This window comes from Miniopterus natalensis, chromosome 4, assembly GCF_054644295.1.
Source record: "Miniopterus natalensis isolate mMinNat1 chromosome 4, mMinNat1.hap1, whole genome shotgun sequence".
NCBI lineage: Eukaryota > Metazoa > Chordata > Mammalia > Chiroptera > Miniopteridae > Miniopterus > Miniopterus natalensis.
In genome coordinates, this window is record NC_142084.1 from 79,759,260 (window position 1) to 79,772,130 (window position 12,871).

At 52.0% G+C, this 12,871-nt stretch overlaps 1 protein-coding gene across 3 annotated transcripts in view; it reads left to right on the forward strand.

The window, feature by feature from the left end:
• PPARGC1B (PPARG coactivator 1 beta) overlaps nucleotides 1–11,421 on the forward strand; it is a 97,417-nt gene extending 85,996 nt beyond the window's left edge. For all 3 annotated transcript variants that reach the window (XM_087816913.1, XM_087816914.1, XM_016210605.2), the window contains 5 exons: nucleotides 983–1,769; nucleotides 4,544–4,619; nucleotides 6,839–6,960; nucleotides 9,623–9,777; nucleotides 10,686–11,421. In XM_087816913.1, coding sequence (XP_087673039.1) covers nucleotides 983–1,769; nucleotides 4,544–4,619; nucleotides 6,839–6,960; nucleotides 9,623–9,777; nucleotides 10,686–10,786 — 1,241 coding nt within the window. In that variant the 3' untranslated portion in view covers nucleotides 10,787–11,421. The remainder of the gene's footprint in view (nucleotides 1–982; nucleotides 1,770–4,543; nucleotides 4,620–6,838; nucleotides 6,961–9,622; nucleotides 9,778–10,685) is intronic.
• The last annotated feature ends 1,450 nt before the right edge of the window (nucleotides 11,422–12,871 follow it).

A 12,871-nucleotide genomic window follows, 5' to 3' on the forward strand; every position in this document is an offset into this window, starting at 1 on the left:
TGTGGCACTGGCTGTGCTGGGTCTTGAGATGTACAATGAGGGTGTTATCAGGAGGAGAGTCACCAGCCTGCTCAGCCATTCATCTGCCAGCTGGCCTGTGAGCTGATGTCAGGGTCAGAAAAGACAGAGCCACGCATGTCTTCCCCTGAAGGAGTCATAGTCTTATGTGGGAGACAATCACACCGTAATGAGGACTGTTTTGTTCTCACTAGTTCCAAAGTATGCATAAGAGCTCTGGGAGCGCAGAGGTGGGGGGGAGGTTAAGAGGGGAGCCTGGGCAGATCTGCAGGGCACCCAGTGCAGGGGGCATTTGAGCTGGGCTTGCAAGATGAGTAGTAGTTGCAGAGACAAAGAAGGGTTATCCCTGGCAGCGGAATCAGCGCAAGTAAAGCACAGAGTGAAAAGTACAGATGCACCTGAGGAGACTGGTCACCTGGTGTAGTGACATGGCAGGACATGGGGTCAGGAAAGAGCAGCCACAAAAGACTGCAAGGAATACAAGGCTGAGGGGTTTGGTCTTGATCCTGCAGACTTCGGCAGCCCCAGAGAGGAATTGATCTGTGGTATTTTACCAAGTTCCCTCTTGTGCATGGGGTAGAATGGAGGCCAAGGTCAGATGCAGGAGCACTAAGGACGCCTGGTGGTCACCTCCGGGTTGCGGGCAGTTGGGAGGAAGAGTTAGGAGGTCTTGTTGAATGACTGTGGAGCAGGAAGAGTTATTCTGGGTGACCCGGAGGCTTCGGCTGCCATTGCCAGGCTACAGAAGGGAAGGCGAATGGATTTCATCACATGTCAGCTCCAAAAAATGGATGGTGGACTCTGAGGAGTTCCAGGCCACGTCCAGGCTCAGCCAGCAGTGCAGTAATCCATTAGCGATGCCTGCTGGGTTTTGGGAGTGGAGTCACATTTTGCCATCCCAAACTAGGTGTCTCTTAGAGAAGTGATCAGTCTCCAGCTCATGTTTCTTCTCTTGCACGGGTAGGACTCACCCCACCCACCACGCCTCCGTACAAACCCACAGAGGAGGACCCCTTCAAGCCGGACATCAAGCACAGCCCAGGCAAAGACATAGCTCCCAGCCTCCCCACCCTGGAGGGCCTCCAGCTCAGGGCTGCCACAGGGGCGGCCCACAAGCTGCCAAAGAAGCACCCGGAGCGGAGTGAGCTCCTGTCTCACCTGCGGCATGCCACAGCCCAGCCCGCCTCCCAGGCTGGCCAGAAGCGCCCCTTCTCCTGTTCCTTTGGAGACCATGACTATTGCCAGGTGCTCAAGCCGGAGGGTGCCCTGCAGAGGAAGGTGCTGAGGTCCTGGGAGCCATCTGGGGTCCACCTTGAGGACTGGCCCCAGCAAGGTGCCCCGCAGGCTGAGGCGCAGCCCTCTGGCAAGGAGGAACACAGAAGCTGTGATGCAGGTGCACCCCCCAAGGACAGTCTGCTGCTGAGAGACCACGAGATTCGCGCCAGCCTCACGAAGCACTTTGGGCTCCTGGAGACTGCCCTGGAAGACGAAGACCTGGCCTCCTGCAAGAGCCCTGAGTATGACACTGTTTTTGAGGACAGCAGCAGCAGCAGTGGCGAGAGCAGCTTCCTCCTGGAGGAGGAGGAGGAGGACAATGACGAGGACTCGGGGGTCAGCCCCCCTCGCTCTGACCACTGCCCCTACCAGAGCCCCCCAAGCAAGGCCAGTTGGCAACTCTGTTCCCGCAGCCGCTCCAGCTCTGGCTCCTCATCCTGCCGTTCCCGGTCACCAGCCATCCGCAGGACCTTCAGGTACAGATGGGTGGCCTCAGGAGGGACGGTGGGCACCTGAGAACCCCAGTTTCCAGGGTGCCAGGGGAGGGAGGAGCCTTGAAACTGGGTGTGCATTTCCCTGTGTGGTCCATGGCCTTGTTACACGCCTGAAGGTGTCTCCTTGGGGGAGCCGTGGGCAGGTGCCGCAGGTGAGTGAAGCCTGCTCAGGGAGTCAGGAGTGGCCCAAAGTTCTTACTCATCTGTTTTCTGCTTACATATTTGTAAAATGGATAGATTTTTGTGGAAACATACTTACCCACACAGTTTAATATCTATGTGACACTAACGTGTAAAAGGAAAATCAGCATAATTCTATTCTGTGTTCTGAAAAAGACCTGGGTTTAAAGCAGTGAAAGGTTTATTCCCATTTCTCGGCACTGCTGAGCGGCGCTGTGACTTTCCACAGCCAGCCACCCCCCGGGGAGCTCTTCTACCTTTGCACAGCGATGAGGCGGTGGTGCGTCATGAGCCTGTTCGCTCACCCCATCTTTGCTCATTGAACCGGACTGCAGAGGGAGTCGGTCCAAATGTCAGTGGGGAGCGGGGCATAAAGAATGGAGGTTTGACAGGTTTTGGTGGAGACAGGTTGCTTCTCTCCCGGATCCCAGCGGGATCTTCCTGCCGGGAGGCCTGAGGTGTGCTGGTGCTGGTGCTGATGCTGGCGCAGGTCCCAAACCCTCTGCCTGAGGTGCACCTGGGTGACCACTAGATGGTGCTCAAGCCACGCAGCTGAGTCACCTGGAGGGCTTGTTAACAGCAGATGGCTGGGCCCCATCCCCAGAGTGTCTGATTCTGTAGGTCTGGGAGGTGGGAGAAGATAATTTGCATTTCTCACCAGTTCCCAGGTGATGACGCCCAGAGTTCCCAGAGTGAACCAGAATTTGATAATAGAAAGATACCTTTTCTTAGAGAAATTCAGCTTTCTATTTACATATTTACACCAGCAGCTCTTAATTGTTTGAAAATCTGATTAAAGCAAAGGCTTCTTCTCCCCCATTAAAATGTGCATAGACATCTAACTGGGCATTCAATTTTAAGGGACTCCCCAGACACTAATGTTTAGAAGCCCTGGGCTGTTACTCAAAATGAGTTCCCCAGTGATTTCTCTAAAAGCCCTTCTATAGAATAAGCCAGGGTGATCAATCAGAACGTCTTCCGGCAGACCTCTCTGAGCTCTCTTTCTTTCCGGCTTCGCTCTCCTTTCCCTAGGGGTTGCTCTGAGCTAAATGACTCAGTGTTTACATTAGGCAGTTTCTCTGCCACGTTTGCTCAGAAGCTACTGACGTTCCATTTCTGTTGTAACCCAATGGAGCTGGAGCTGCTCGGCCTCCTCCCCCCCTGACAGGTTCAGGGATGTTTAGGTAGGGCCTGCGTTCATGGGCTTGCTGGCAAAGAGTTGGGAGCCTCTCTAGAAACCCCCATGTCTTCTCGCTCTTTGGCCAAGTTCAGGCCTGGCTTTTTCTTCTCACTGGAGAAAGTTCCTGCTTGGCTGCCTGGCAGAGCTCAGCACCTGGTAAGCCTGGTAAACTTGTCATCAGCCTTCTCCAGACCCACGATTCTTTCCCTGTGCTTCACTACCAAACATTGCTCAACCTGAAGCATGTTGAGCTGGTTTGAAAACACAAACCCCAAACCCCTCAGAACCTTCCAGTTACTCTCGACTCTTTATGGGAAACTGCCAATTCTGTTGCAAATGGATGATGGTACTATTATTGTTTAGCAAGCACTTTAAAGTTCACAGGTTACGCCCCCTTCTTTTACCCTATTTGAGCTTCACAGATGCATTTGGAGGGTGCATCTGCTTCTTATCCCCATTTTATAGATGAGGAAGCTGAGGCTCAAAGAGGTTCAATAGAAATACATAGCAAGCAGTTACTGAGCAGTTCCTGGGCTCAGCACTGACGTGCATTTTCTGACTTGATCCAGAAGGCCGAGGAGGTGGAGACCATTGCTTTTTCCTATTTTGCAGATGACCCGACAGGGCTTACTTACCTGCCCCAAGGTCACCCAGCAGGGAGGTGGTAGAGGGAGGATTCAAGCACAGGCTGTCTGATTCAATAGCCCTGCTCTTATCTTCTGTGCTGTATTGGATTCCCAAGGATGCAGACAGCATGTGGCAGAGCTGGACTCGGCCACACCCCACATGCCGTGCTCCCTCCAGAGGGTGGGGTAGCCTGCAGACAGACAGGAAGGCACAGGCATGAGGCACCCATGGGCCTCCTCGGGCTGTGCATCTGGACTGAGTAGCCTGATATCCAGACTGGACATGGGGCTGTGATGGCCGGGCTTGCTTCTGGGCCAGGCACCAATAGAGATCAGTGGGTCCTTCTATCTCTGGCTTCCCTGCTCTCTAGTTTCAGCAAATTCCATATTTCCCCTGAGCCTCAGGGTTTTCATATGGAAAATGGGGAAACATAAGACCTCGTTGGTTTTTTCCATCAGATCAAATACTAGAATGAAGTAAAAGGGCCTTGCTATTCCTAAAGGCATGGAAAGGCCAGGTTCAGAAGGGTTATGATCAGTGATGCAGTGGTTCCCAGCGATCTGGTCCCAGAAGGGGGCAGAAGTTGTGTGTCAGTGTTCAGCCCCACTTGAGGGGCTGGCAGTCGCTGCTGAGGCCAGGGGGCCCTCAGTTCTGCCCTCATGAGTGAGTTCCAGAAAGAAGCGGCCCTTGCCTCCTGGAGCAGCTCCACCCCTGCCCCTTGTGGTCCCTCCCGAGAGTGAGTGCCTCTGCTTTGCTTGTTCACTGACAGATGTGAGAGCAGAGGGCCGTGTTCAGACGGAATGCCAAGCGTCCGGCATGCCAGGAAGCGGCGGGAAAAGGCTATTGTAAGTGACCTGGGGTCCCCAGAGCCCACAGGGAATGGGAATCAGCAGGGGTGTCAGGAAGGGCCGGGATTTGGTAGCTCCAAAGCCCTTTGAGGTTGTCTGTGGCCTGCAGAAGATAATTATATTTCTCATTTGGAAAAGCACAAGGGTCACCAAAGGGCATCAAAGGTGGCACCATGCAAAGGAGCTGGCTGTGATGCATACAGTTGCTGGTGATTTAGGACCCAGCATCTGGGGCTGCACAGGACCCAGAGGGCAGGCCATGTAGGGGGAGCAGAGCTGGGCTGACCAGCCCCGCCACCACCTTCTGTGTGACCTTGGGCAGGTGTCCCAGTTTGCTTATCTGTACGTAAGAGAGTTAGGCCTTATGCTTCCTAAGGGTCCCCCAGCTTGATCAGGTCTAAGGGACCAAGAGAGCCTGTCCCTTACTCCCCACTCTCCATAATCCTCTCCCAAAGTGAGTCCACAGACCCAGCCCTGCCTGGTGAACCTATTGCCGAGCACCCACCCCACAGGGAAGATTAATTGGCAAGTTGTGGGGGATGCGTTAGGGTGTAGCCAGCCCCTCTATGTCATTGGAAAGGAGGGAAGGGATAGTAAGACAGAAGCACAGAAAGAAACAGACTCTCACTTGATTGCTTTCCCCATGACGGATACCTCAGGAGGAGTCAGGGGGCACACATGGGCTATGCCTGCGCAGAGCTGTCCACAAGCAGGTGCTTAAGACCATAGGCTGCATGGAGCATCTTCTTAGAATCTCTGTGAGACCATTCAGCAGTTATGACATGCCCGGCACTGTCCTAGGCCTGGACAACAACAATGAACAAGACAGATGAGATCCCCACTCCTGTGGTCGGGGCAGAAGAGAGGGAGAGAGAGACAACAGACTCATAAACCAAAAATAAACACTTAATTACAGATCGGGAGAAGTGTGGTGAAAGTAGTCAGCCAGGACGGGACGCTCTGGCTGTCCGGGAAGATGTATTTAGGTGGTGGTCTGGGGTGGGGGCATCTTTCAGGAGCTGGGCCCTCAGGGATGAAAGGTGCCAACCAAGCAACAATGGGGCCAAGGCAGGAAAGAGTGTGATGAATTCAAGGAGCTGCCAGGAGGCTGGGGGAGGGGATTTTCCCATTGAGCTTAACTGAGCCCATTGTATCCTGGTGTGGGATGCATGGTTCCCATGGCTGTTGACAGCAGAGCCCTTCTGTAGCCCCAGGCCTTTCCTCCCTACCCATGGTGGTATAAGAATGGGGTGGCTCCAGAATCACTGGCCTTAACCTGTTCCAGAGAAAGCCTGTCCAAACTATGGGAGCACAGGTTTCCAGGAACATGGCTGGAGTTTCTCCAGCAGGTCAAAGCCATTCTTCCAATGGTAGTACTGGGCTTTTAACTGGATGCCATCAAAGATCATGAGGAGAGGCCAGGCATCCCCCGACCCCTTCCCTTTGCTGGGCTGTCCTAGGGGCTCTCGGGCATGGTCCCGAGCCCACCTGAAGGTGACCTTGCTTCCAGTGTCTACACCAGGGGGTGGGGAACATCCACCAGCCTGTGAAGTCTCTTGGTCTGGCCCTTTCAAGGCAACCACAGGCAGGACTCGAAATTCACTAAAGCTAGGAGCTTTTTTCATAGCTGATTTTAAAGATGATTTTGTATGGCCCACGAATGATGTTATAAATATCCAAATGGCCCTTGGCAGAAAAAAGGTTCCCCACCCTACACACTGCCCTGGCAGAACCAAGGCTAATGTTGGCTCCAGTAGCCCTGTGACCCTGTCCTATCGCTTTTCTCCCAGCCCACTCTGACTCCCAAGGCTTGCCCGCTACCACCTTGCCTTTCCACCCCAACACCTACCCCACTACCAAAAAAATGTCTCAGACTCAAGAGAAATGTGGAAGCTGTTGAGTACGCAGTTATATTAACAGCAGTGAGCCCCCCTGCTTTCTCCACCCAGTCTCTGCTCATTTTCTTCAAGGAAGCAATTGCTTCCGTTGGGGGGTCACTACCCCATTCGACCTTCAGCAGCCCCCTTCTCCAGCAGGACAGGTCCTCTGGGATAGTGACTGTCAGTGTCCTCTCTCTGACTCCAGCCCCAGCTGGTGTCACTTGCTCAGCCAGGTGTCATGGACTGGGGATGAGGAATCCATGGGAGCCTGCCACCAAGGGGGCCCCGGGAAGGCAGGCAATGACTGGGTCCCTCTGTGTCCCCCTTCTCGAGCAGGGTGAAGGCCGAGTGGTGTATGTTCGAAATCTCTCCAGCGACATGAGCTCCCGCGAGCTGAAGAGGCGCTTCGAAGTGTTTGGCGAGATTGTGGAGTGCCAGGTGCTGAGGAGAAGCAAGAGGTGAGTGGAGTCAGGCTGTGGTAGAGGAGGGGGCGGGGAGGGCAGAGGCCCCTATCCAGGGCTGGCCACACAGGAGGTGTCCTAGAAGGTTTGTGGAACGAATTTGATGAAATCCACTGCCTGGACCTGGACCAGTAAGGATCCTGCAGCCCAGTAATAGCAGCAAACACCTGCTGATGGTTCACTAAGTACCAGTTAGTTTCCTTGTGCACTCTCTTAAACTTCCCAACACTGTGCCTGTAACGTATACATTCATTCTTTGTATGACTGTCCTTTCTGGGGGAGCTCTAGACAAGTTAATTGAGCATCTAGTTTGTGGCAGAGCTAGATCTGCAGCCCACGTGTCTGCTTCAGGTGGCACAGGGCAGCAAACAGCCCCTGGGGGTTAAAGGCGTACGTGCACTGGGACATCCCTGTGCTGCAAGCCCTACGCTTCTCACACCCCCTCCGTTCCTCTGCAGCAGCCACTCCCAGACCTTCCATTCTCCCGGGCAACCTGGTTTTTCCTCACTCACCTGGGGAAGCAGTGTTTCATCTGGCAGGGGATCTGCAAGAATAGGTTATATATAAATGCACAACTTAGATGTCAAAAACTTGATCACTTTTGAAATAATTCTAAAGTATCTCCTATTATACTTGCAAGCTAAGTTATTATGGTTTTTAAATCCTAGTTTAATAATAATTTTTTAAAGCCTCAGTGAGAAAATAGTGTCTGCATAAGAATCATTGCTTACCTCACATCCATTAGGATGGCTACAGAAAATAACAAGTGCTGGCAAGGATGTGGAGAAAAGGGAACCCTTATGCACTCTTGAAAGGAACGTAAAATGGTGCAGCAACTATGGAAAACAGTATGAAGTTGCCTAAAAAATTAGACATAGAATTACCATATGATCCAGCCATCCCACTCCTGGGTATATACGGGTCTCAAAGAGATATTTGCACACCTATGTTCATAGCATCATTGTGCACAATGATGGTGGGAACCACCTAAGTGTCCATCCACAGATGAATGGATAAAGAAAATAATAGTAAAAAAAAAAAAAAAAAGAAAATAATAGTATATACATATGATGGAATATTATTCAATCTTAAAAAGAAAGGAAATCCTGTCACATACTATAAGCATGGGTGAATCTTGACATTATGCTAAGAGAAATAAGGCCAGTCACAAAAAGACAAATACTGTATGATTCCCTTATGTGCGATCCCTAGAGTAGTCAAATTCATAGAAACAGAAAGTAGAATGGTGGTTGCAGGGCTGGGGAGGGGGAGTAGGGAGAGTTGTTGAAGGGTACAGAGTTTCAGTTTTGCAAGATGAAGTTCTGGGATCTGTTGCACAACAGTGTGAATATATTCAACACTACTGACTGTACCCTTAAAAATAGTAAAGATGGTAAACTATGTTACGTGTATTTAGCACAATTTCCAAAAAAGAGCCATTATACAAATGGCACTGTTAAATTCTATGCAGTCTTCAGGATACCATATGGCAATAACATACAAAAGCAAAAAGCAAATCAGTATTTAAAGAGAAGGGTCAGTTTGTTAATATTTTAAAAGCACACCCAAGTCTGAGACATACTACCAGTCTCAGACATATTTAAAGAGGCAGAAGGAGTCCGACTTTGGCCTGACTCAGAGAAGTGTCAGGAAACATGATTCAGTGGAGTGTTTATTAGGTGCCTACTGTTGGTAAGCCTGTCATGGGTGGTAGGGAAACTCCATATTGTCTCTGCCCCTGAGTCTTCATCGCAGCCAGGTATATCAGTCAGGATTCTTTCTCTTGTTCATGGAACTGAAGAGTCGGGGTTGGGGATAGAACTGACTTGAGGCTCCCCGAGTCTTGGCATCCTTCTGTGGCAGGCTTCCCTCATGGTGGCAAAGTGGCTGCCTCCGCCTCTAAGCTTATCTCCTCCCAGTGGGAGCAGGAATCTCCTTTACGGGTCCAGCAAAGACCTGGGGTGGATTCTCTGGGGTTCTGCTTTGGATGACAGGCTCACCCTTGAACAAATCACAGTGGCCAGGGAGGGCCACAATCATGTGACCTACTCCGGTGCCCCGAGTCCAGCTGAGCACGTGGTGCTGTTGTCTGAGAAAGGGGAGTGGACGCTGAGCAGGCAGACATAACAGATGTCAACCATGAAGGATGAGATGTGCAGAAAATTCCAGGGATAGGGAGGGTGAGGCCAACTTAGCAGCCAAGGAAGTGGTAGCTGGGGCTGGCTTTGAAGGATGGGGGCGTAGGCGTGGCAAATCCAGAAGATGGGGATCCTGACCGAAACGGGAGTGTGAAGCATCAGCCTTCACGGCGGGAGGCCTGAGTTCGGATCCCCTGCTCTGCCACCGCCTCTGGGCAGCCTCTGAGCTCCACTGAACCTGTTTCCTCCTCCCCGAGCAGCAGCCACTCCCAGGTGGTCCTGAAGAGCACGTGGGGCGCTGCGTGCTGACCAGCACTGCCAAGCGTTCAGTAAAGCGCCTGCTTTTACTCTTGTCACACTGCAGAGGTCAGCATAGCATCGTCCTCACCATCTCTGTTTGGGGGGGTCCTGTGACATGGGTACTGAATCATTGGCTTTCCGCTCCCCATCTCGTCATGGGCGGTCTGACAGTGTCGACCAAGCGGGCCCAGTGACACGGCCCCCTTGTCCCATACCCTCAGAGGCGAGAAGCACGGCTTCATCACCTACCGGTGCTCCGAGCACGCCGCGCTCTCCCTGAGGAACGGCCCTGCCCTGCGGAAGCACAACGAGCCCTCGCTCCAGCTGAGCTACGGGGGCCTCCGGCACTTCTGCTGGCCCCGGTACACCGACTACGGTAAGTCCGCGGGGCCCGCTGCGTTCCTGCGGGACCCGAAGCGCGAGGGACTGAAGCCTCCCTTAACGAAACCCAGGCCCCACACCCAGGCTCCAGTGTGCCGATTGGTGTCACTCTGCAGCCACTCTGCCTAGAGGCTGCTATCTTGCTTTCCTTCTGGTCTCTGGCCCATCTTGTCCTGTCCCAGGACTGGTACCAAAAAGAGAGATTCAGGTCTCCCGTGGCCTCTTGGAGGGTCCAATCTTGTCTTCACAGCCCGGTGGCAGAGCCGTGACTGCTGTTTCTTTGCCCTCATAGGGCCACTAGCTGCCCGGCCCCCTTGAGGGGCATTGCATGGTGGCCCCAACAGGCAGCAGCCTTGTCCACTAGGGGCCACAGTGAAACAATATTGTGGCCATGCCCTCACCATTTGGGGGGGAAGTTGGTGAAGAAAGACAAAGAAGTTACCATCTAGGAGATAATTATTTGTAGGGGAGAGTCTGACGCAGCCTCCGTAGAGCAGGGCCGAGCGTTGGAAGACCTAGGAGGGCTCCAGGCGAGACAGCGCGCCCCCTGGCTGCACATCCACTTCTGGGACCCAGATCCATCCAGACAGTGCGGTCACCCTAGTTTTGTAGGCTGCCTTAGGTGACATGCACAGTGATTTGCTAATGGGCAGGAAGCTTTTAGGGGAAGTAGAATTATAGGATAAAGGAGCTCTGGGGGGCTCTAGGTCAACCCCCACCCCATTGAGACATTGGCCACACAGCGGAGGTGTGACAGCGAGTGGCAGGGCCGGTGCTCGCTGTCCAGGGCTCTCCGAGGCCGTGGGCCGCGTGCGCTCCACGGTGGCCGATTTTCTGATCGTCTGTCCTTTCTAAGTTGCTCACTGCCTTCCCCACTCACTGACTCCTCCACCCCCCGCCCAGATTCCAATTCCGAAGAGGCCCTTCCTGCGTCCGTGAAAAACAAGTACGAAGCCATGGATTTTGACAGCTTACTGAAGGAGGCCCAGCAGAGCCTGCACTGATCACAGCCTTAACCTCCGAGGAATACCTCAATACCTCAGACAAGGCCCTTTCAATATGTTTACGTTTTCAAAGAAAATAAGTCTATGAGAAGGAGAGCGAGCGAGCGCGTGAGAGGACATGAGAGAGAGAGAGAGAGAGAGAGAGACTTGAAACTGCTGTCCTTTTAAAAAAAAAAATCAATGTTTACATTGAACAAAGCTGCTTCTGTCTGTGAGTTTCCATGGTGTTGACGTTCCACTGCCACATTAGTGTCCTCGCTTCCGACGGGTTGTCCCGGGTGCGTCTCCAAGTGCTGGGTCAGTCACCCACCGCCCCTTCCTTCCTGACTGACTTCCCCGCGTAGACGTGCAGCTGAATTCACCATAACATTTCTTGTCTGTAGCGTGTGATGATGAAATTGTTACTTGTGAATAGAATCAGGATTATAAACTCATTTTTAATTGAAGAACAAAAGAAGTATATCCTTAAAATAATGTATTTATGGCTCAGATGTACTGTGCCTGGGGTTATTGTATCGCTTCCTTGATTTTTTAACTATGCACTGTCGTGAGGTGTTTGCCACTGAGCTGCTCTGCTCCCTTTGCCAGAATGCCCCAGAGGTGCCGGGTGGCTGGGGAGGTGCGGCCTGCAGCCACAATGAGGAGCAGTGGAGAGAGGTTTCTGGGCGTTATCTGCCAAGCCCTGCCCTGTCTCTCATTGAGTGAGTTCGGGTTCGATTACAATCAGAGCCCTCAGCGGGTGCCCAGCTCACACTTAGAGGTTCTGCCTGGCCATGAGTCCTTAGATCCTCATGAGGAAGGCAGGGTGAGCTTCCTTCCAGGTGAGGCAGGCGGTTCTCCAAGAGGTAAAATGACCTGCCCAAGGTCCCACAGCCAGTCAGTAGACAGAGCAGCAACCCAGCCCAGGCCTCCCAATCCCTCGTCCTATACTCCCACAGTAGCTGGGGTAAAGATGCAGAGTTTCAGGGCTGGTAGAGGTGAGTTCAGCTAAATTGGACAACAAACTAGAAACCTGAGGCTCATCATGGGGGTTACATCAACAGCTGATTCGCCAGCTTAGGTGAGTTCAAGCTCTGGTGTGTGTTTTGATCCAAGGTGTACTGTGGTTTGCTTATACCTGTAGACATGTTATCAGAGCTTCAGTGACACACCTGGAGTGTCCTGGACAAGTGATCTGGGAGCAGTCATCCTTTTGGACCAGTCACCAAGCCATCTTACTCCCTCCAGCTTGTCTTTCCTTTTCCTCAGCTGTAAGGTTGTTTGGGTGGCATGGGACTGGGAAGCAGGCAGAGGACGTGAGGGTTGGGGATGGATAAAACAACCTCCAAGCTAATTTTCAACTTAGAGAACATTCTAATTGGGCTTTACTTTAAAATTTGTGTTCTTGAGTAATGTCAAAACCATATCCAGCGTGGGTGTTCTGCAGGTGCCTTGGGGGGGGCCATTTGTGAGGGAGAGCATGGCGGGGCAGAGGATGAGCATGTAGCTTCTGCTTCAGAAAGAGCAGCTCCCACTCGATCTCTTTCAGACATCAGTGCTCCTTGGTAAATTTCTGTATTGAAAAAGAAAATAAAAAAGGTCCTGCTGCTTTAACGAAGTTGAAATTGACTCATTAAACTAAATAAGCGAAATTAACCTATTGTTAATGCCAGGCCTAGTCCTTTCAGAATTGATAGTTGATTTTTTTTTTTTTTTTTTTAAGATTTTCAAATACCTCAGTAGGTAAACTGGGCTGATGAGCTTGTCCTAGGTGGTGTGCATATTCCAAGCCCACACAGAAGGCTGGAGGAGACAGGCTTTGGAAGGAATAGGGAATCTGAGCTGTGTATCAAGTCACTTTACCTCTTTGGGTCCCAATTTTCTTTTCTGTGAAATAGACTGGGGGAGAATTAAGCAAGGTGATCTCCAAGGTCCCTGACAGCTCTACAGTCTTAGCTTCTGCTAAGGCAGTGTCTAGCTGAAGATGGCAGATACACAGCATGTGCGCCACTATAGCCACATCCCTGGCCGTGGCAGACATAACTAATTGATCACAGCACACATGTTCTTTGAGCCTGGCCATGCTATTAGAATCTTCATCACAGT